The sequence below is a fragment of the Oxyura jamaicensis genome, chromosome 5, assembly GCF_011077185.1.
Source record: "Oxyura jamaicensis isolate SHBP4307 breed ruddy duck chromosome 5, BPBGC_Ojam_1.0, whole genome shotgun sequence".
Taxonomy (NCBI): domain Eukaryota; kingdom Metazoa; phylum Chordata; class Aves; order Anseriformes; family Anatidae; genus Oxyura; species Oxyura jamaicensis.
Genome location: NC_048897.1, coordinates 7,574,391 through 7,599,963, shown reverse-complemented (window position 1 = coordinate 7,599,963; position 25,573 = coordinate 7,574,391). Strand labels below are relative to the sequence as shown.

The window sequence follows — 25,573 nt, the reverse complement described above, 5'->3', positions numbered from 1 at the left end:
GGTCAGCTGTAGACCAGCTTTACTGAAATTACTGCCTTCCTACCCGGTAAGAAGTGAGACTGGAGCTTCGACCTACGTGTGAGCACTGGTTTCTACTCTGCCTACATGGAAGACAAAGGGAAAGCAGACTGTAGGTATAACCATGCAGCTGAATGCCTACATAAGTGAGAAGGGACTCCTTCCTGACTAAAACTGCTAAATTTCTATGCAATCAGACACAGATTTAGGTACCTTCTGAATGGTTACTGATTGGTACTTGACCTACTGATAAAATTACCCACATAACTTCCTAAGAGATTTTATTGCAACATAGAATTTTTTATTTCAGAAGGCATACTCTGTCATTTTTCTGCAATGACGAGATGAATTTGGTGAAATAATTATTATTGGCAGCTTCACTTCTCATCTTGGAGAAAGGCTTGAGGAATAATACAGAGCTACAATGAGACCAAACCATAAACATTTTTTAAATCTCTTCAAACAGGAGTTGTATTTAAAGATGATCATCCCAGCTAAATTAGGGAGATTTGCGGTTGGAGCCAGGAATTTCCTCATCCTCTAAGCTGGAGCCACAACCGCCCAACATGCAGTTTTTGTTGTTCATCAGTAAAAACAGCAGGTGGAGATGGCACTACCAGTTCATCTAGATTTATTATGTGATCTAAAAAAGAGAAGGAGGAGAGTAAGATAGCCTTCTTGGAAACGGTTATTTTGGATATAGACTAATTCACTCAGTTCTTTGTGTCTCTAGGATGGCATATGATGGTGTGCCACAAGGCACTGACATAACACAAACCTCCGAGCCCCAGGGAGCAGGAGAAGCTGCTGGGCAGCAGCAGGTCAGGCAAAGTGATCACAATTCTTTGTGCATCCTCAAATTCATTTGGATGTGGCCTCTGTGAAGAGCTAGATTAGGCACTGTATGCTCGGTAAAATGTCTGAAAAACAAAATTTTCTGTGTTTTTAAATTCTCTACAGCATTTAAACATTTATCTCATTGCTTGAAAATTCTGTTACATCCTTCAGTAAGTTCTGAGTGCTTTGCTATCTCTGAGTTATGCCTAAGATTAAAGCTGATCATTTGTGTAGATTCAACAGGACAGTTTACTGCACAGAACATTTTAAAACTTTACTCCCTTTTTCTGTTTTGAAAACTGTTGATTTTTTTCTACCTTTCAATTCTTATCCTTTAAGTTAGAGGTCATTTCCTCTTACTACACCGTATCTTGTTTTCTAAACATATCTTTCTTTCTGAAAATCCAAGCCAAAGCTGAGAGAGTCAAGGTCACTACTGATATATTCCCTGACTCCCTCATAAAACACGATGTTTTTTAAAAATGCCATTTTGAATCTTGAAGGTTCATCTTTCTTTTACCACATTTCCAGTGATTCTGATCCTTGCAATATTAGTACCAGTTCTCCACTGCTGGTAACAAGCTTCATAGTTCAGTTCTCAGGCTCGTTTCTACAACTCTAAAACTATCAAAGCATTGTTACTTCCCATTCCTCTGCTATCAAGGCAGACCAACAGATAAACAAGAGACACTACTTCTGTTGAGAAATTCCGTATCTGCGCTACCCTCAGAATATCACCTTGTCTCGATGATTTGTTACTGTTCATTTTGTCAGTCATTTATGAAACCGATGGTGTTTATGAAACCAGACATTGCTCCTCAGGGTAGGCTTACGCTGAAATTGATCTAACAATAAACTCCTATTCCAGTGGTAATGCTTGCAGTCATGAGGCCTTCTAGGTGGTTCTTGATGGTTAAGCTGATCACTGACCCCATGGTTGTTTTTATTATTTTATTTTTTATTTTTTTTATTTCACTTTTCAGCTGGATCTACAATCTACCACGTTTGGATAGCAGCACTAATCCAAGAGGGATGGTGGGAGCCTGCGCCTCAGGACACAGGTACAAGGGAGCCCCAGGGAACTACAGCCCAGACTCCAACTGACCTAAACCAAACCTGAAATTGTACCCTCGGTCTTTATTTTCAGCGTCAGGAGGAAGCAGATTCACTAAAGTTTTTATCTATGGCGTTCTCTTTCAAAAGTGCTCCCTTTTATAGGCCCATCATCTTTAAGGTCCACTGACCTTTGGCAGACCTTCCTATTTCTGGTACATTTGAAAGAAAAATAACATGAGATTTTATGCCTTTAAGTAGTTCTTCCCCAAGGTCTATTTTGCAACAAGTATTACTGTTTTAAGTCTGCAGGATTTAAATTCTTTTCTCTCTTCCTCATTCACATTTCCAATTTTGAAAATCTAAATTCTTAATTCTAAATAACATTATGTTTTTTTAAATTATTTTTAATGTTATTTATATTTTGCTGCCACTTTGGTGGCTGCATTCCTAAGAAAGAAGGAAAAAAAGAAGAAAGAAAGAAAGGAAGGAAGGAAGGAAGGGAGGAAGGGAGGGAGGGAGGAAAAGAGGGTAGACCTATTTTGTTTTGAAAGATGTGAAAGGCAGGCCAGCCTGTGTGGAAGCATGCTAAATTTCCAGTTTCCAAGCAAATGCAAATACTTGAACAGTTGAAGAGAAGTTATGTTTAGTTGAATTCAGAAGGATGTTTTATTGCTTGTAGTTTTAACTGATTATATTTTGCAAGCAAGATATTAATCTTTTGCTTAGCAAGAATGAAATTGTTTAATTTTTCACCCTTAATCTTGTTGTAGCAAGGGTTAGCCTGCAATCTGCTGTACCACTCTTTCTCCAGAGCAATCAATCTACATAAAGTGTGTGCAGACAGGTCCTTGAGCAGCAACCCAGGACAATTTTGAGTGCTCTCAGGAGCTGGCCTACCTCTCACTAAATTGATGAGTCAGTTGGTCCCTTGTGAAGCTAATCCTTCACAGAAATATTTCATTTCTTTCTAGTTTCTTCATTACTCTTTTGTAGACCAGAGACTACTAACTCAGCCCTCTTGGAACTGATGGCATGAAACAGCCACACTTCCTTCCAGACTAAGCAAAGGCTTTATTAAAAATAAAACCCAGTACCCATTCAGAGAAACTTACCCAAAAGACCATTAATGAAATTAGCTTATTTTAGTGACAGATTGTGAGTCACAAATGCATGATTCCCAACCGTTAATTTATTAGGTCATATAACAGTGGAAGAATTTGATCATAACATTATAACACAGCTGTTTTATTTCAGATGTGGAATGAGTCCAAGTATTTGATAATTATGCTGCTTCAATTAGTGGCAACTCAAGAGTGAGTTAATAGGTATTGTTTGCTCCCAGGCAGGAAGCCCGGGGAAGCTCGCAAACAAGTCTGAGGATGTGCAGGTCTGCTGGGCTGATATGCAATATGCTATGTGAGGCTGCAGTATGTCAACAATATGTACCTTGCTGTCCCACAACGAGTACAGTTGCATCAAAATTTACATCTTCCAGTAAAAGAGCGAGCAAGGAAGGCATAAGAGGAAGAGGGCTGTTGGATGTAATAAAGTCCTTGACGAAGACTCTCATAATGAAATAGAACTGATTAGCATATCAGCAGTGTTAGTAAGACATTTGTTTGCAGTTTTTTTTTTTCCCAGAAATTTAAGCCCATTTCTATGTTCATTTCCCTATATTAGAAAATGACAATTTATTCATGCTTTCTCTGTCCTTCCTTTTTAAAAATATATTTGTCTTATCCCTAAGGCAGTGACATGCTGTCAATATTTTAATAATGTTACCATAATATGATCATCTCTAGTAAGCAGCTGTAGTATTAGAGCCCTCTGATGATCTGGAAATCACTCCATGGAGAGCCTAGGAAACATTAGCTTTTGGTTCACCCTAGAAAAAGCCTGCAGTGCTGTATTATAGTGCAACTGCAAATCTCTTACTTCCATAAGAGAGACAAGGATGGAGAAAGGTTGTCAGCATTAACCACTGTAGTTGCCATTCAAATTTGCCCTTGGCAGTGAAGTAGAACAGGGGAAAACAGAGAATCACACATTATCTTTTCAAATTGCTGGAGAAAAATATAGAGGAGAATCACATTATCTTTCTTTTTTACACTATCACCACCTCCCTAGAAAGTTTATCCATACCCAGCCCTGTTATTTAACAATGAGGAGTGTAATTCCACTTTCACATATGATTTACTGGCACCTACCCGTTCAGAAGTTGTCACCTTAAAACACCAAATAACAGCACAATTTGTGAACTTTAATATGACAAGAAAACCATTTTATCACATACATGGCAATGTCATACTGTTTTCAGAAGGCAGCAGAGGCCACCTCTCTATTTAGGCCAGTTAATACATACTCTTCTGTGACATTTTGCAGGGCACAAAGGAGGAGAAAGGGTGGGCAGAGAAGGTTACAAAGTTCTCTCTGATCCATTAAAAAAAAAATGCTTGGTAAGATACAAAGAGGTACAAAGGGGTTAATATTATTATTCCCCATCACTCGCATTACTCAGAAAAATCCCGGCAGACTGCCAAAACTGCCATATAACATGAACAGCCTGAAGAGATGGATACATATGGTAGCTAAAGCAGCTACATCCAGCTAATGCTACCACCAGAATTAGTAATGCTGTGAGAAGAGGGATCAGGACTGCATGTCTCCCTCTTGCCCCCACACAGGGGCCATGCCCTGCTCCCTCTCTGGCAGCAGGCTGCTCCCACTGCTCCTAGCTGGGGAAGGAGATAGAGGGGAAGAAAGATGAGGTGGGGACCTACATCTCCAAGATCCACAACCTCTGAACATTTTTGAAAGAGCCAGAAACCCCAGACATCTGAGAAATGTTCACAGAACCTTTAGCACTTCTGGCAGATAGAAAACAAGTAGCATTGATGGACTCTCATTCTTCAGTACTGGCTCTTTGAATACTATTGAGTTCTGAAGTCTAATCCTGACTATGAGCTAAAATGTACCTAATAGGATAGCTCTGTTTGAACTACAGTGTTACCTATACTAATCAATAGAAGAATCAGCTGGTACATCTGGAATTAATATTAAGAACACAAATCTTCTGACATCAGAGGATGAAAGAGGATGTGTTCTACAAAATGCAATCTGGTTTTATCTTTTTAAGAAATTCTTCACAAATGAGGAATTTAGCTAATAAAAATTATTTTTGCAAGATAGGTCAGGATTTCTAGATGCTAAGGAGTGCTAGTTTTATGCTATTTTCTACACACACACTTTATAGCAAAAGCCTTTCTTACACATTATGCTGTAGACACTGATTCAGTGCCTTAGTATGTAACTGTATGTATGATTATTTTCAAATGTTTAATTTTTCAAAACAAGGACTTTCATTGTCTTCCTACTGGTATTTATGCAGAGAGACACAGACCAGGTTTATCCAGCCCAACTTAAATGCTTGCCTGAAGTGTCTTCTGAGCATCTCTGTCCCTAACATGGGACGACCTGGCCCTTGCTTAGAGCAGTTGTGGTTTGGAGTCCTTTGGAAAGAAATCCCCACAAAGCCAGAGATTTAGTTTTGTAAAGAAACGTACTGTTTTATTTTGTCTTGGGTAGGTCTTTGTGATGCAGGCTGATTCTAAAAACTTTACCTGTTGAAGACTTTTTAAAGTGAAGTTCTTCCAAACAGTCTTTTTTCAACATTCATTCTTCCTTGAAATAAACCGATATGCATTTGTACTCCACCCTCTGGTGGGTTCACACTTTGAGATAAACTTTAAAAACATCTTACTCTGTTTGCAGTGAATAGCACCAGGAAGACCTGATCTGTAATTTTTTAGTGTCTGTAATTTAATGGGACACTTTTCAGAGTAAACTTTACTGTGATACAGTTTGTTGTATGTGCAGGAGAGGGTGATAACCAAAGCAAATCAAAACTAATTAAAATAATAACTCAAGAGAGACACTTCATCCAAAGAGATTATTACAGAACAATAAAAAAAGTTGCTGTGCAAATATGGCATGTTTTATTGAAGGCAATGTTTCTCTATTCAAAACCCTATGGACTGGAAATCAAAACCAGAAGGGGGCAAAAAAGTGTTCCTGACCTATTGGAAATGATGAAATTTAAATATTAGAAGAAAAAAAAATCCCCAAGCGAAAAACACCACACCATTAGTAGATTTCCACAAAGACCTTGTGAGGACAGAAATGCCAGACAACTGTCAAACCAGCCAATATGAGAAATTAGCCAATAATACTAACAGACTCAAATGTCTGCTAAAAAGGAAGTATGCTACAGAGCCATTTCTCAGTGCCAACTGAAAACACGAACACAGGCCAGCATTAGGATAAGTACTATATATTGCTCCCGATTGCCAAAGCCCAACAAACAAAGACAAGATTTAACAAAAAAATGGCAATCATAAGATTTCAATAAAAATATGAAAGCCAAATGCCTACATATTTTTTCCTGACTTTACAGATTTATAACAACAATATTTAAGGATGAGAATTCAAAGTTTTACTTTTAAATAAGTATTATTTTTATAAGATAATGACAGCAAAATCTGGGGATTTGAAATCCAGAAAATGTAAAAATGAAAGACTTGGAAGCCTAAAAGCTGATAGCTCTGAAAATGACCAGCAAAAAATTCATGGCAACTGAACATACCTGTTTCAAATTCAAGTATTTGCCCAAAGTGCAGAAAATAGTCCCACCCAGGATACTGGAAAAGTGTGAAAGATCCAAACTATATGCATCATTTTGGAAAGACTATTCTGGCCGTATTCACTTTCCTTAAGTCATAGGCTGCATACTTTAAAGAAAGCTGCTCCTGCACAATCTATGTACCTTAGACAGTAATCTAAAATAATCAGCAATGGGGCAAACTAACTGTAATACACATCTGCTTTGTGTTGTAATGAAAAAATAATAATTAAAACAAAAACACCCCCCTTCCACAAACTCACACACACCACCTGATTTAACAACTGTTTAAACAACCTAAATCTCAGCCTCAGCAGTTCAACTGCAGTTACACATCTGTCCTAAGACTATAATTAACTTATGAAGCTACTGATAAGGATAAAAGTTTCCTACTACTCACAGACCTCAGTTCTCCAAAGCAGAGCCATGTGTGAATATCGTTAATATTGGTTGAATGATAACATTAATTTCCTTCATCTGCATATACGTCAGCTGTTTAAACTCAGGCTGGCTTCTACAGCAGTTTAAACTCAACTATATAACTTGCTACTGAAGTGAACAAAAATAACCCTCTGAGTCTGTCCTGCCAACTGAGCTATGCAAGTGGTAAGGGGGTTCTGCTTAATCCTAGTCTTTCTTCATCTAGTTTTATATGTTTATTTTCTGTAAAAATACACCACTTTCTAAAATGTGAATTTGCACAATTACACCAATTTTGAAAGTCGATAGTTAGAATGGGATTATTTATCTACACAAAACTTTAATCATGTCACTGATCTGGTGTTTATTTTGAGTAAACGTGTTGAAAAGACTCTGGGCTGATAATTGCATAGCAGCATCAGTTTTGTATAAAATCGTCACACACACACACACAAAAAAACACTAAAGAAGTTATTGTTGTTTAAAAATAAACAATAAAAAGCTTCCTAGAAAAACATATAAGAAATCTTAAATTGGGATAATGACATCTGTTTGTACAATAAAAGCAGTAAAACAGACTATATCTAGCTACACAAAATATCAAATATTTTTAAATAAACAGAAAGGCAAGCTGATATTTAAATAGCAATTATGTATGGGTTAGAATGTAAATTAAGGGGGGATTCCACTTATTCATAATTTCTCTGTACTGTTAGAAAGCCAACAGTATTAGTGTTCACAAGAACTTGATGAGTTTTATAGCAGCGTAACTTCTACCAGATAACATTTTTATGTTCCAAATCCATCCTGTTTTTCTGTTGCTAAACACAAGAATTTATCAAATACAAAACCCCCTTCAGATATGGAAAAAGCTATCTACATAGCCTTCCTATTCCAGTAACAGTCAATATTAATATTAATACAACCTAATCTGTAGGAAATGAATCTAGCTTTTATTTGCTTCAATCTCTCTTGAAAGGGAGGGAAAAAATGTCAGTGCCTAAATTACAAGATTTAATGTAGCTAGATTAGGTCTATCTAAACAGAGGATCCAGCCACCATGCATAGACTTCAGAGCATTTACCCATCATGAGAATGTTTTGTACTCTGTGTTTGAGCTTCCAGTAAACCAGATGAAACATAGACACATGGATAAGGTGACTACAATTAACATAGAGAGCTAGAACTATGCCTAACAGAACTCTAAAATGCAATTTATCCCACCTGTTTTATAGGGATAACACTCTGCAGCTTTTAAGAGGGCAGCAGCGGTCCCTTTTCTGCTACTGGTAGCACAAGGGTTTCTGTAAGTTCAGACCTGCCAAGGAGAAGCATCATGTCTCCATGCTAAGGTTCTAACACCTTTACACATGGGACAAGACTAATGCAGTTTGCGGCTTTTCTAGAGAAAATTACCTCAGTTTATATGCTGTGTAAGCAAAACACAGCAGCACCATAAGAAAGAAGCAAAAGGAAAAAAGGAACTGGACAGCACTTCTGAAGAAGTTTTCATGGGATAGGGAGAAAAAATGGAAAAAAAACAGTTACAGAAAAATAAGACTTTTGGATGAATAGTTTCAGTCATTGATTCCTGGACAATACATCATTTCCTGCTCTGAAAAGCAGCCTATTTGTAAGGTGCACGCTTGATTTTTATTAAAATATCCCAAATGAATTCTAAAAATGCACAGGGAATTATGGAACCAAATACCTGCTCACAAACAAAACACATATTAAATTCAATCCTCAAACTGTTTGTTATTTGCCAAAAAAACAGCTCCATAATAGGAACAATCAATAAAGCATATTTAGATATTAAAACTCTAACAACAAACTTGAAGAAAATGCTTCCAATAAACATTTTGCTGGTCACGTAAAAACAGTCCTTTCTTTAATTTAGCAGTTAAATTGAGTCATAATAAGACTCAGCCTAAATAAACATACCCAATGCACTAACAACTCACAAGTCTGTCAACAACTACTGCCTCACACAAATCTATCAGTGCTGAAAAGCCAAGCCACAGGTTGGTTCCATTAAAAGCAATAATCTTGCTTGAAGCTTGTTTGAAGAACAATCCTAAAATAAAGGATTGCATTAAAAATACTTTGTGAATTAAAAAAGGATTCTTTGATTCTGCAAAGTTTACATTTCTTTAAAAGCAAATACAACATACTTAATGCAAGACTTCGGTATCTGCTACGTAGACCTGCTTTTGAGAGCTCAAAGCAGGAGCTTCACACATATCCTAACCTATATATAGCATGTAGGCTGGTATCAAAAGTATGCAAGATTACAACATTTTGATATCAGTGCAAATCCAAGCTGAGTCTTCATGAAAAGACTTCTTTTACTATCTTTAATGCCAATTCCATAGCAACCATAAACTAGTAAATCGTGGATATCTCATGGTAAAGTTTCTTTCTGCAATGACTTATTCTGCCCAGGATTTTCATGATTCTCTCTTAACTCTCTTCTTTATTCCATACAGCTATGACATTTGACCAAAATCAACACTTCTTCCAGACTGTAAATGGACTCTTCTATTTACAAGCATCTTTATGCTTGTAAATTTTCTCTTCATCACCAAGTATCTAGCTGCCTAATTTTGCCCTATTAAAAGTTCATTCTTGAAACACTCCATTAAACCTTTGATGCATTTCTAGGATAATTTTCAGTGCTCTGATCAGCAAAGCCTTCAAAGATCTTCGCATCCAACCACACCCAGCACCTCAAAGTTGCCACTTGGCCTGACGACTATCCCAAAGTTCTTATTTTGAAAACAGAAAGGCAAAACTATCACCACAGAGAAATAATGTTTTTGTAACAAGTGGGAACTTTGTACCACCAGGTGAGGGGAACTAGAAATCCTGCTCGCCAAATTACTGCTAGAATATACAAAACAAAAATGAAGCAGAAGAGAGAAAGGATTATTATTCTCTATTGTACACAAGAGTCTCTGAAAAGATTTGTATCAGTGTTACAATAGAATATAAAATGTAATTTCTAATCTGATTGATTTAAAACATATTTCAATTTCCTTATTAGATAAATTTGCCGACTCCCATAGTTACACGCCGTAAGAACTGCTTTGAATGTAATAGAACAAGCCACACATCTTCAGAAGCCATCTTCTGGCATTACCTTCTCTCTCACTGCTTTCCTTCATAGCTGTACACTAAGCTCAGAGGAGCTCAGCAACTCTGGGAGAGATGAGCACCTGCTGACTGGGCCCCAGCTTAGCATACCTCCAACACTGAATTCTTTCACATCTATTAAATCAGCAACAAAATTGTCACTGGATCATATCTCCAATTATTTTGCCTTGTGTGCTCCTTTTTTATGGTTTATTAGAGAAGACAGACCCTTATACTGCACATTACATACCCTAATACCATGTAAGGACCTGAATTAGACGGAGGTAGAAGTTTGTGATTTTTCTTACATCTACAAACACAGCAAGATGAGAAAAGAGTAGGAAAGGAAACCTTCTGTTTTTTTTTTTTTATTATTTTATTTTTTATTTTTTTTTCAGTAATTAAAGGATGAATTCCAGACCCATGACCACTTTTCCATACAGGACACATGCTAGAATCTGAATGCAAAAGAAATAATAATAACAGGAATGTAGAGATTTTTCTAGAAGATCACATTCAAAAGTTCAGAATTTCCCTAAATCAGAAGTGTTTCTGCAGTTATCAGCACCCACACAAAAGTCATGAAGAGCCTGTTTGTGTACTAACATGAAGTGATTTATCTAGCCCTTCTGAAATATCTAAACCAGTTTATGAACCCCGTTCCACAGTATAGGTTAAAAGATTACGGTTATCAAGAAAACCAAATGAATACTTCTCAAGTTCTGGAGTTTTCTTTTGCTTTTTCAGGAGGATATATTCGGATAGTTTGAGACTGCATGTATTGGAAAATGAAGCTATTTCTTCAGAAAACCAGAAATTTTGGTTGAGGAGGAGAAATGGGTAGGAAGAGAGGGTGTGGTTTCTGCTCATGCAGCATGTGATAGCCAGCTGTCAAGCAACTTCCTTTTAACTTCTGGACAGTCTTCTGTTTCTTAAAACATATCTACCAGGTGAACATAGCTGTTTAGCATCACACAAGTTGATTGCAAGAAAAAGAAAACTGGAATTAAAACAAACAAACTACTGAAACATGAACACATATATGCAACTCCACTTTATAGTATTTCTATTGCTTGTAAAGAGAGACAAACTAAAATGCTTAGCCGTCCTGAAAACAGGAAAATGAAAAATTCCAGGTATTGGATTAGTTCTGCTGCACCACTCAGCAGCAGGAATTTATCAATTAGTTCTCCACCATTTGAAACAATTCATCTGTTTTCCTTCACTTATAATTTTGTAGATTTGTAGAAACATCCCCCAGTTAGAAAAAAATGTATTTTCTCCGTAGGCACAAGTACTGTTTTTCATATAGTTCCATTCCGGCAAGCAGGTTTCCATAGTATCAAAGACTAAAAAAAGCCAACAGGCTTCAGAGAAATTAATTTTAATATAATGTCTTCTGGAAATCTCTAAACTATACCTTAAAAACTGCATTTATTTTTATGGAGTCTTAATACCTAACCTCGAGACTTAAGAGCTGGAAAAGGCAGAGTTGTAGTGCTGTTGCATTATTTTAATAGAGGATAGGCAGACGCCTGCAAAAGCAAAGACTATGCATAGCTGTGCTTTCTGTGCAACACTGGATGGCCAAGATGGCTGGATGCCACTGGATCACTTCTGGGTGGCCAAGAACTGGCTATTTATAAGCAGCTTATGTTTAAACAAATTTGCTATTTTTAGAGGTTGTGTAGTAGGAAGTCAGGGAAATGCTGGCTTTCATATTCACAAGAAGCCAAAAAGCTCCCTATGGATAGCTCCACACTCCACTGATGTCCCAAGAGCTTTGGCAGCATCCCTCAGAATATAAACATTGGCTAATTTCTCTTGAAAACAGAATCATCTAGGTCAAAATGCCTTAAGACTGATCACAGAGGACTGAATGGACACAGAACTACTTCTGACTGTTGCTGTCCTTATCACCAAAATTCCTTCCAAATCCTCCTCTCAGATAAACATAAAAAGCAGTTCTCAGCATCAAATAGGTAATTGTTACATTTTTGGTAAATCAGATAAATACCACCATTTTCTCTTCCACCTTGTGAATACAAGCCTAATATATACCTAACGTAAAAACAAGGGTAAAGAAAAACACTTCCCAGTTTTGCTTGCAGCCTGGTTTTGTATGTCTGACAACAGTGAAGTGATTTCATTTTTGTCTGCTTTAAAGTCTTATTTTAAAGCATGTTATTTGCTTAAGCATGAATAACCGAGCTCTTGTAAGAACCAACTTGTTTTTTGTCTGCCCCTTTCCATCTATGCTGACAAAGCTAAGAGCTTTATTGATGTATTTTTAGAATAAAATGAGATTAGTTAATCTTTTTTTATGATCACACCGAGCACATTCGGAATACCATTTCCTGCAGGTTAGAGTCTTAATTTAAAAAAGCAAAAAGAAAGAGCCAAAAGAGTTGTCATTTTTCTACAATGCTTTTGTGTAGATCCAAAGCACTTTGAAGGCACAATACTTTCATTCAGCTGCTATCACCCATTTAAAAATAAAGTAAAAAAAAAAAAAAACAACAAAAACAACAACAACAACAAAAAACACAAAGCCTCACTGACTGAATTTAAGTAGAAAGAAGACAACATACTTTTCCATCCAGTGAAAATTGATTTGAGCAGCCAGAGCCTGCTCACATACAGCGGATTCTTCAACACTAGCAACAGAGCTGTTCTTCTAAGATCCCACTTTCCAGCTTCTCCAGTCTCTATAGTTACTTGTAAGCAAAAGAGTTTCAACCAACACAAAGGAGGAAAGTTGCCTTTGGACTCTGACAACTTTCAGCTTAAGAAATGCTAGGGGGATGTTTGTGTTTAACAGATACCATTTACAGATGTCACCAAGAGGATTATGACTAACCAGTAAACAGAAATTATCTTTATCCTTTCACAGCTGGTTAAATCAAACAGTGTATCAATTAAATTTTCAGATTTAAAAATACTGGTGCCCAGGCAAGATGTGCAGGATCTGCTCTACCTCTGAGTTGCATGTTAGTGAGAGCCCTGCTATGCTTACAAAAACCATGTATGCGCATGCACACAAACAGCCTCTATATTATATAGATGTGTGCGTGCGTGTGCACGTGCTGAAACACTGCAGTACTGTTGCAGTTTTGAAACAGTAAATCTCCTTTAAAATCTAGTTTGTACAGCTGAACCCAAACCTCAAGGAGATGCTGTCTAGGAACAGAACTGCTCAGAGAGCTCAACCATGAGTCTCAGTGTTCCCCTGCTTAATATGCGAAGACAGAGGCTCACTGCATGCACGGGAGTAGCAGCCAAATTGGCAGCAAAAAGCCTGATATAAGATAGTGATGTAGAGTGGACATCACTCTTTTGGTCGACTACAAGGCTTATGTTTGACAGGTAAAGACAGCATAAAAAAAAATGAAGATTTTTTTTTTTTCTCCTCTTACACACAATATTACTAAATTGCTATTACTACATTGGTAGGATATTACTAAAATACTGCATTGAGCTGATGTTCACACTTTTGGGAGGATATGAACAAAGTTTCAGAAAACAACTGCAAAAAATGCAACGTGATAAACGGTTATTATGAAGACAATAACAAAATCTCAGTTTATTTCAGGAAGAGAAAAAAACATCATGGTCTCCATGTAGCTTCCTTAAAAAAATTAGATTTATATCTGGTAGCAGAAGCTAGAGAGGTTCACACTAAAAATAAGAAAAAACTCAGCCACAGGGTAATTAATGAAGGGATGGAAAGGTTTCTCGATTGCTAAGGGGACTTAAATCAGTAACAGATGGCTGGCTTAGTAAAACCACACTAATTCATCCAGCCATTGAATACAAATGTAAGACATAACATTGCTACGCTTGCCAAAAATACTCAAAATGACTATAGTCTCATTTATAACAATGAAGTCAAAACCTGGCTTTTCAGAAAAGTTTTGAAATTTGTATGAAGTATTTAATGGAATAAAACAAACATCTAACCTATTGCTAAATATGAAACTAAAGGTACTCGTGTTTGTATTTTTAATTATTCCAATTATTTTAAACATCTCCCTAAAAGCTTACTGTTACTTCCTACAAAGTAGGAAGTCCTCTAGTCAGAGGACAGATATCTTTGTCTACTGAATGATAAAACAATGCTCTTTACAGTAACTTTCTGTCTATTCTCCACTTACCATTACTTAAAGAAAAGTTTGTATTAATGAATTCTATAAGCCCTTGAGGAAAAAGACATAAAGGAAGTCGTACTCCAAACCATTCTGCATGATTCAGTACATGTGCCAACTGAACTATTCTGAAAAAATGATGAGACTTCTTCAATTATCACCTCTGGTTTTGATCTCCAAATCACATCTTGATTATTAGTATTATTAAATTAATAATACACTTTTAATCTACTTTATATTTTAATTTGAATGTAAACAAACAGCTATTCTACTCTGATGACGATAAAATTTCAATTTATCTGGAAAAATAAGTGATTTTATGGCACAAGAATGCAAACTGCATTCCCTCATTTAGAGAACTAATATTACAGAATTACTTTCACTTGTGAGTATTGATATTTCAGTGTTATCACTTGAAATATGTACTGGGATAGACAAAAAATCCCCATACATCATATCGAACAACACCTACAAAAACAGCTACATATTCATACATAACAACAACAACAAGTAGTTAATAATCCACTGGGTTTTAATTTAATAAGATAATCTATATTCTACTGTACTAAAACGGAAACAAAAATTCTTCTGACACACACAAAAAACTCTTTTACACTAATGGATCTCTTTAAAAATAGTTATAGTTGTATATTTCATCAAAGCAAATCTCAAAAACAAACAAACAAACAAAAACCACCAAAAAAGCAAAAACAAATCAAAGCCCCCAAACTCCCAAGATTCTGAGTCAATTTGTAAGGCAGCTCTTTTTGAGTGGTTTTTAATAGTTCCTCTGTTTATGCTTAGTTTGAGTTCTACACTAAATAAAGTTAATAAAGGTTAGGCACATAAATATTGTTAATGAATTAGTGATTTAGAGTCAGAGCTACCACATGTCCTTCCTGCAAATATTTGAAGTAACAAAATAAATCAGCTCATGATTCAATATTTTCTGATAAAGTCTTCACAGGCTGGAGCAGGTGTATTAAAGCAGTTCAATCATACTCATGAATTCACAACAGCCTACAATAGCTTTATAATTGTTGTATACCTTAATGATGGCTGTAGTTTCTGAAATCCCCATCTAATGGAAGCCATAATGTTTTAGGTTGCATAGCACCTGCACGAACATGGTGCTTTATTTTTATCTGTCTTTTTAATTGGGCAGATATTGAGATGAATAGAACGTCAGCTAAAAGAAGTGAAAAGAAGCAAATAGGGCTAGCTATAAAATCTCTCTCAGTTATGACATTCAAGTCATAACCATACTACAATTCTGATTGTTTAGCAAAGCAAAGAAAAATCACATGAATTGATAACTTGCATTGCTTATGAAAATACACATATAATGACAGCTGTCTCTAGCTAACTGTTTCAGCTCTAAAACTACACATACACTTTCCCAATACATTTTATTTGTGCTCTATCCAAAAAGCCACTAAACATTATATGTTTATCGTAAAAAATATGATCAGGTTTGAAGCAAGGATAAATATATGTATGTATATATCTCAGAATCAGTAAACACTATCTCCATAAGCAAGTTTAACATTAATCACTGAAGTCTCATGTTAAAATTAACTGTATAGGTTGGACAAATCCACGTGGCTTTTCAGAAAAACTGCAAAGTTGATAAAAACTCTGTCAGATGTTAAAGTGTGCCAGCCCTCTTCCTCTTCTGTGTACCTGCTGAAGCAAGACAACACCTTTTCTTCCTTTTTTTGCATAAAGCTTTTATCTGTTCTGCTCAATGTGCATCGCCTTCAATACTGAACTACTTTAGCATGCTCAGTAGTTGTTGCTGAAGTTTTTACCCCCTTTGGAAGTCCAAGAGACCAGAATTACACATGAGGAAATTATACTTTCTATTCACCTACACTCACGATCCTGCTTCCAAAGAAAGGATTTATCTTCCTCACTGTCTTTCCATACAGTGAGGAAAAAGGCTCCTCTTACCTCCATGACCTCAAGTCACTGAACTTGCTTAACTAAGAGTGAAGCATCTGCTCTCCCTTGCATTTCACCCTCTGCCAACCTGGACTCTCACTTCCCTAAAGCCTGACGCTTGCTGCAAGTGTTATAAATGGGACTAATTAGAATCCTAGTTGCCCATTAACTCCCTTTTTATTAATGTGACATTTATGATAAATGCGTTATATTACTTACAAATGGTTAAGGTGGCACTTACACACACCAACATAAACTTTGGAGTCATGGAAGAAATCATTTGACAGTAAGACAGACTAACTACACCAGTTATGATAACCATGCACTGCAGAGTAGAGTACATTCAACTCTGACCAGTTCAACACAAGAAATTAAGTAGTTTGGCATTCATAAAAGGGGAGGTGTACTGGTCATCAACAGCAGCATCTTTTTTGCATCAGTGTAAATATCTTCAAGCATGGCTCTCTATAGCTAGACAGCACTGTGCACTACAAAAGTAGCTCATAAAACAGGAAGAAAAACCAACCAAACAAAAAACCCTGCATTTTCTCCAACACAAGTCTTCAAAACCATCAAAGTTGTGATTTCTCAGTATTATTGTATCCTGTTAATTAAATTGCAAAATTCAGAACAGAATACCCTGATGAACATAAATTACATAGAAATGGATTTGATTTGTGTGTAACAACTGCTTCTTTCAAAATTAATTACAAATATGCTGGCCTGTGTAAAGTATGGATTAATGCCCTGATTCAGCAGTACATGTGCATGTTTAACTGTTCTTCCAGGCGAAGGCTAGGAGATGATTGTCTGGACAATTAATTCTCTCATTTGCAAGAAAACTAGTAAATCTTTGAGCAGAATTAGCTACCCCAGACTTCTTGAATCATTTCAGAGAGTTTAAAAAAATCCATATGCATAGTTTTAATCTTGTAATCCTAGCTATTAAGGTACACTTTATTCACCATCAAATCTATCTATGAAATCATCCAGTACAGACTATTCATACTTCCTACAGATTAAAAACCTAACAAGAAATCATTTTTAAAAAACAAAGCATTGTTAACAAAAACCAAGCCAAACCAAACCAACACCTGGTGTCAAAAATCATAGCTTTGAAAGCATCCTTGCACAGAGGACATATCAGTACAATTTATAAGCCATCGTCAAGCAGTTTGCTATACAATCATTCTCAAGTAAACAAACAATAAGAAAAATGTACATTAAAGGCACAGATAAAAATGCACATCTATTTACATCAAAAGTCTGCTAAGCCTGTTCTTTCATTGTTACAACTATTTAAATTCAATCATCATGAAAGGTCAAGGCATGCAACAAATGAAAGGTATATATTCTATCCTCTCCTGAATGGAAAGGCCAGGTCTGTAGAAATAAATGCTATGTAAATGTTTTACCAAAATAGATATTTGTACCTGAAGAAGGGGAAAACAAAACAAAACAAATAGATTTTGCAGATTTGAACCACCCTGAAAGACCTATTTTCAAAGAACCACAGCATCACTTTGTTAGTCATGGAGGACTTGTGGGGAAAGAGAAAGAAAGTCCCCATACATGATTTTGTTGCAAACTGCCAGGTAACACTAGAAAGGAGTACCAACTATTGCAACAAAACCTGACATCCCAACCAAAATTCCTCCAAAATATATAATGTGATGATATTTTTGGGATGACTGAAGATATTATTTAAATGTATTGTTTTTATAAAGGTAGTTTATATAGCAATCTATCATTCTAATTACTTTTTTTGGATGAGTACAGTGCACTGTTGCAAATATTTAATTTCAAGCCAAAGTCATTTGCTTTATTCTCCACAGTTTCCCAACAGCACTAGATCACTGATATTTCTGATTGCAGAAACCGTTGCATAAGAGGACATTAATATTGGTGACTCTGTAAAAATATTTAGAAGATCACAGAATTGATAGCCTGCAATAAATACTGAAATTAAACTAAATTTGAATTCAATAACACCAAGAAGAATCAAAATCCCCAAGTTTCTTTCCTACTGTATTCCCAAATGACAAAAAGCATAAATAGAAACTTCCTAGGCAACCTGAACATTGTTCTTTTTACTGCTTTCCTAAATGCTGCATGAGATTTAAAAATAGATAATGTGAAATACGTTACTGGTGTTAGTGCACTGAACTTGCTGTTTCAAAAACATCATACACTTTTTCCAAAGTAAATTCTACAAAGGGAACTTCTTTCCCCAGCAGAGCACTAACAATTAGATGTCACAATCTCCTACCTCGATCAAAAAGTCCCCGGTTCTCAGGCCAGCTTGCCATGCTACTCCCCCTTCATCCACAGATTCCAAGTACTGCAAAGCAGGAAAGGCTGGAGTTGGGGTGAATTCTTCAATTGGTGTGTCAGCTTAAAAAATAAATACCACATTAAAAAGATAGTTAGGGAATGCTTGCAAATACCACTTGATTAAAGGCCTATTATTGGCCGTTCAAATTTATGGTTAAAAATGGTGGGTGCTAAAAGTAAGAGGACTCTGCCTCAGAGAATATCAAGGTGCTGGGAACAGAGTGCAATCTCTCTGCAATAGCAATCCACAGGTCTTCAATTCAGAGAGAAAAATGCATACTTCTTTACTGACAGGAATTAAATCAAGCTGGATTCTGAGTATTCCAGGATTAATTCACGTAAACCTTTTGTATGCCTAGCAAAATGCTTGTAACTCTGGAAACATCCAACTAGAAAGGAATTATTCACTGTGGCCAGAAGAGAGCATCCGGCTGAACTAGGGGGAGAGGAGGGTGGGTAACAGGATGAAAGAGATCAAAGTAAATTGTTCTTCTAGATTTAGATGTGTATTACAAAGAAGGTAACAGAAGAAACCACTTTTATGGAAAGGAGGCACAGCAGGCCTTGTACCAGCCCTCTCTCTCTCTGTCACGTACACAGACAAGTAGAAAAGTCCTTGGGTCTTTCACCTGAGGTGCCCCCACTGTTACAGAGAAATTCAGGGGGACATAGTTGGGCTTACACAGAGAGAGTAACCTCTGCTTGATGCACAGACAACTCATGGCAATGGGTTAACTAAAAGGTAGCACTATTGGCTTTCCTAGCAGAACTCCAAAAATATTAATTTAGCCAAAATTAGAAAAGCATTTACAACATTAAAAATCTATGGTGTCAGTGGTTTGGGGGTGAGGGAAGGGGGGGGGGCAAAAATGATGTCCCAAGAATGAAGATATGGAATATTTTTCATGCTTAAGCAAGGCAAGGGAGAACCCATGGAAAAATGAGGGGGAGCAAGAGATGGGACATACCATCATATATATTTTTTAAACACAAAAGGAGCAAACTGGACTGAAAGTTAAAAAGCAAAGCATTAAATCGAATGCTTTTTTTAACTCCTGAGAATGCCATTATTTTATATTTTAGTCTACAGAAAAGTAACATGCAGTTTAACATATGAACAGCTTTTAAAATGAGCACACTACAGGCCATGCAACATACGTGCAGCTTCTGAAGATATAAAAAAAGATCATATTTTCATACTAAAACTGCACCAATGTCACCTTGCAGAAGATCCACACCTATTTTAAACAAAACATCACTCTCTTGTCTATTTCTATTCAGAGACCCATTTAAACAGACTGACATTTGAAATAAAGAAGCAGGTTTTATAAGGAAAGCAGGTTTCCCATAGTTAGGTAAACTGCATAACAAAACAGATTAATGACAAAATATTACATATACCAACACAGTAAAAATACAGACAAAACTTTCTCCCCCCCAAAAATGATTATACAGTGCTTCTCCTATGTAAAAATGCAAACTGCTTCAGACAGAAGCTACTAAAATCCGAGTAGTACAGCATACAGAGAATCCTGTTGTCTAGCAACCAAGTGCACCAAGAATAATTCCTGCTTATATTCAGAGATGTATAAATTTCTTCATGCCCGTGCACATTACACACACACACACAAAAGCACATACCTTTTGCCCCTCTGAGCACAAATCCAAATCCTTCATTGTCTTTTTTCTGCAGGACCACTGCCTTTTCTTCTATTATGCAGTCACTGTAGAGAGAATTCCGAGGATAGCGACCATTATTACATCCCTTCATCACCACTGTAGTAGCTGCTCCTCCAGTGTGCAGGTTCATCATCATCACAGCCCGTTAATCAAATAATATTGCAGTAACCAAGCATGGGAAAATATATAACAAATAGCAGCAGGAAGAAGACAAAGACTAAGCCTGACAATAAAAGAGAACATGACAATGCAACTTAAAGAGAATAAAAAAGGCAGAGAGGAAAAAGAAAGAAGAAGAAATCATGCATGGTGGTTTGTGTTCTATATGAATGACTGAATGAACATGTGATCATGTAATCTGTGGGCTAGCTAGGACTCTAAAAGGAAAAAAAGTAAGTGAACTGAACGACAGTATCATTAATAAACTCCTCAATCGTGGATGTACCAGATGCATCTTCTAGTGAAGCCAAAATGAAACCAACCAGAAGAAAAATGAGGCAGCATTTTAAATTTAAAGATAATATATTATGATTTTATATAAGCTAACTAAAAGGCACAAATATATTCTGAAAGCTATGCCTTGCATCAAAAGCCCTTTTTCAATCCTATTGAATGTTGCATGCTGCAAGAATCCCACATGATCATCTGACAGCCTACAATGCTAACAACGTGCAGCTGCCTTGGCGTCATCAAGCACAAATTTCCACAGCATCAAGAATCTGCATAATTGAAATAGTAACAAGACATGCACAATCAGGAAAACACATTTCTAAGGAATATTTCCCATCTCCTGAACAACAATTAATATTAGAAAACAAGGCGATGGTTTAAAGCACTATTTATGTAAGCAGCATGCCCTTAAAGAGAAAGTAGCCTTAGGAATCTTACTGTCATTGGCTAAGAAAAAAGTAGACAGGGAATGAAGAAAATGCATAAAATCCATGTTAAAATGGGACCTTTTATATACAAAGAGCAATCTGTAAAAGCCTTGAATTGTTTTCTGTCTTTCATTAAAGATTCGATTACTAAAAATAAGCTCAAAATAAAAAAAAAAATAAAAAAAAATGAAAAAAGATTTTGAACATTTTTTAAGGTATAAACTCATTACACAGCACAAGTTGCAAAGCATTCTTCTGAATAAAGACAAGTGTCAGGGGTTAAGTATTCATGAATCGTAAGCACTGCAAAACATTAGTAAGCTGGCTTTAAAATATTTACACAACTGGTAAAGACAGGAAGAAGTATAACCAAGTTTTATTTTCTTTTCCTAATTTTGTACTATCCAGCTAATGTTTCCACTGGTCTTGTGCAGAATTTAGTCACAAAAGCATTCAATACACAGTAAGAGACAGGAAATGCTTCATTGCCATTAATAATCCAGAAGGGGAGGAGGAAACTAATTAAAGAAAATTGGTGTGACCTTTTTATCTAAAGCTCTTAACAAAGGCAAGGATGATGAGATGGGGACACCAATGGACAGCCTCCAAACTCCAGATCTCTCACACATCACACACCATTCTTTTGGGGACTTTCCAACTCCAACTCAGGATACAACTTCTTGTGACTCTGAAAGTGGTGAGCTAATTATGGCTTCCATACTACAAAGTACTTAAAAGTAATTGAGTGGAATAACTCATGAATTAAAGCTACCACAATGGTGACTTCAGCTTTCTGAGCAACAGATGACCTCCATAAATATCAACTGCTTTTGAATGTGTTCTCTCACCTCCCTGCTATTTACCATATAATTCAGACATTATCTTTTCTTACAATGAATACCTCTGCTATGGAAAGCATATAATAATAAAATGCATATTTCTCAAGAAAGCCAAACACACTCCTGTTCAAGATACCAGGGTGGGATGGCATCTGCAACTCCCAGAACCCATACCATAGCACTGAAGCCCTCCATCAATGCCCTACCTAGTGTTACAGAAACAGATATCGTACAAGCGTACTGACATATTTTCAATTCACTACCACATTTTCAAGGTGGGGCTCCATACTTATCCACTGAAGAGCTAACAGTAAAGCTGTCTTTAGTATTTTTCTTCATATATGGTCAAATTAATAACACCCATTTCTTTCACGTTTCCTTCAAAACAATCAAGAGCTTAATAGAAGTTAGAAGGCTTTTGAGAACCTAATCACAGAAAGTATTGTTCAAAGGAAGCCCCTTGTGTCCCCTGCCCAAACCCTTCTCTCATCTGAAATAGTTAATGTAAGGAATTCAGAAGCCTATTATCTAGGGACCTTAACAAACTTTGCTCTTATTCTTTAATTTTTGTCAACAAAACTAAACAAATTCATAATATCATTCATTAAAATGCTGAAATTCCAAGAGCAGATCTTGGAAAACTTCTTGGGTGCCATTCACCTGATCAATGCTACACATCTATGCTGTCCCCCCAAAAAAAAGAAAGAAAAAAAAAGGGGGGGGGGGGGGGGGGGGAATAGAGCATTTAGGGTCCATTCACAATCAATTAATGAAATGAACAGGCATTTAGGCATTTTCAAAGTATGCTTACCTGATCATAACATAGACATATATGACTGTTCAGATTAAAAATATGACAAGCAACTGTGATTTTCACTTCCTGTTCAGCACATTTATTGTAACAACTAACCGGTTTTAGACCTCCATTTACACATGGCAAGTGGGAATACTAAACCGACAAAATGTTACAAAGTTTTGTGTTTAATATGGAAATGAAAGAGAAGTAGAAGCACAACATGAATGTTTGGTAATAAAATGTACAAATTGATCTCCACTACTTGACAAATACAGGCTTATAATACACTGTTCCAGTGATGTACTACTTAGGAAAAACTTCATCACATCCCTTAAAGCAAAAATACAGGTTTGAAAAAAAAAAAACACCACCAAAAAAAAAACAAAAAACACCACCAACAAAAAAAAACCACCACAGATGTGTAGCCATTTCTTCTCATTTATGTGGTAGAAGAAGGAAACCTGCAATAATCTTATGCTATGAAGAGTTTAAAGTTGTGTAAAGGAGTCACAGCAAGCAAATTGATTCCCTACTCCAGTGTTGTGAAGCCAGGAACTAGAGGCAGAAAAAGGATGGAACACCAATGTGCATGCACAAATGAACTGAATTTGCAACCTCTACAACCCTTCTCCCAGCAAGCTCCTGTACACCCCAGGGCGGGAGGAAGTTTTTGCAATATTCCTTTTTTGCTTGCTTTGCCATGGCAGCATTCTCTTTTTTCAGTTTCAGACTGGACATACACACTGAAGACAAGTGGAAGGTCTGTTCACAGTCTACTTGGGCTTGGCAGGCAAAGTGGTGCCAAATGTAAAACTAGGTCAAATTTTCTCACAACCAGCCTTGTTGGCAACAGTTTTTCTGATCCTGGAGGTGTAAGTACTCAGCAACAGAATGGATATAGGTTTCAGCTATCAGTGACAAACAAAGGAGACATCGTGTTACAAGCCTGTTCAGAGGTCTGATCTCAAACATGAAGAAGTGTTTCTTCGCAGGTGCTTTGTGTACAGTGTGTGGCTCTACATGAGGCTGAATGGTCCCTGCTATCTGTGATATATGTCAAATTTCAATACGAGAAAATCTTTAAAGTCAATTTCTATCCTATCTCAAACTGAAATTAAACAGTGTCCATTTCGCAGTAAAGTTTTCAGAATAATACTTGTTCTATACTATGGTAATAAAATTAGTGATTTTAAAATCAATAGCTCATTACTTACATAGGCGACACATTACTTTAACTTTGGGCTGTATAAATCCAAGATTCATTACATACAAAGTTAAATGCAAAATACATCTATAAAATGCACAATATTTATGTGACAAATCTTAAATATAAAAAATTTAAGTCCTCCCCCCAAAAAAAGCCAATCTCAAACCACTTTTGCTCTATAAAAACACTAAATATTAGAAGATATACTTATTCAGGTAGCTTCTCTAACACTTCAAGGCTCAAGAACTGTGCACAGCTGTTAGACTTTCCATAATTTTATAGCCTTACCAAAGGAGAAAGGGAAATAAAAAGACTGGTCAGAGAGACAGCTGTGATTTGAACTCAGAACTCATTCAACATAAAAGCCATAAATTGTGTAGACTGTTCAAGACAGCAAGAAGTTCTGCTTCACTAACAGCCCATTCAAGTAATACTTGAGGTAGGAGGTAGAAGTGTTAAATCCTTCATAAAGACCTTTATGAAGAAAATAAAGGTTGAAGCACTGGTTCTTGATGAAGGCAGAACCATGAAACTTAGCTTCCATTTCACAACTAGAACAACTACACCCCATCTTAAAGCATGAATTGCTCCAAAACAAAAGTCAAGACACTAAAATACTGAGATGGAAACCTTCAGAACTGTAGAATATGTTTAGGCAAGTTTGTATTGTGTACATCATTGCTGATTTCAATCTGAAAAACAGCACAGGATACACTCCAGTGGAGATAATCATCATTACCTGGAAACAAAAATAATTACTTCGTCTATTGTCAATCTCTCCCTAAGGTAGAGAGAAAAAAAAAAAAAAGAAAAAAAAAAGAATTTAAATGGGAATTATTTTCATTATTCTCTCCAATTGTGAAGCCCTTAGAAATATCATCTAGATCTAACCTTTCCAGAATTAACAAACTGGACTACCATTTTCTAAGGCAGAAAAGTTATCCAATGGCTCACACGTGAGATTCAGACAAGCAGAGCTATGAACAATGGAGCAGCCTTCTCAGCCCACGAACCCTTCAGTCAGATGGCTTGCTCTACCCATGAGTGAGAAGTTATCCTCACCAAGCTCATCTCTTTCAGTAGGTGACGCAAATCAAAATAATTTTTTCAAACCTTTTTTTTTATGTCCTCTCTGCAGCACTCCTGCAATTTCATTTTTTTATGGGAAAGATCTACTCAATACACAGCCAGCTACAAGTTAGAAGAATCAAACCACATCCCACCACCTCCCAGAAAAGGAAAAGCCTCTTTGCTAGATGCAATAAACAATACCTAAACCTTCTCATGAACTGATACACATTGTCTGAAAAGCAATTGCACCAATTCCTTCCAGGCTTAGACAGTCAATTTACAGAGGCTAGGTTCAAGCCCATAGAAGGGTATGCTGGAAATCTATTCAAGAGGAAGTCTTTATTGCATTTTCTGCCAGTCGATCCCAGTTAAAAGCACATGAAGAACGTTTTCTCTGAATACTTACTGTCTGGTTGAAGTTACCTGTCTTGATACCATGTAAAATTGAAATGATGTGTACAGCAAATCTTATTGTAACATATAGGAGACTTCCAGCAGAAAAAAAAACTTTTCCTGTCATTGCTGGAAGGGGTCA

At 36.4% G+C, this 25,573-nt stretch overlaps 1 protein-coding gene across 5 annotated transcripts in view; it reads right to left on the bottom strand.

Moving 5' to 3' along the window:
• The window catches only part of SHANK2 (SH3 and multiple ankyrin repeat domains 2), a 347,164-nt gene that overhangs the window by 116,656 nt on the left and 204,935 nt on the right, over positions 1 to 25,573 (bottom strand). For all 5 annotated transcript variants that reach the window (XM_035326921.1, XM_035326922.1, XM_035326923.1 and 2 more), the window contains 2 exons: positions 20,209 to 20,291; positions 18,503 to 18,627 (listed from right to left, as the gene is read on the bottom strand). In XM_035326921.1, the coding sequence (XP_035182812.1) occupies positions 18,503 to 18,627; positions 20,209 to 20,291 (208 nt within the window). The remainder of the gene's footprint in view (positions 1 to 18,502; positions 18,628 to 20,208; positions 20,292 to 25,573) is intronic.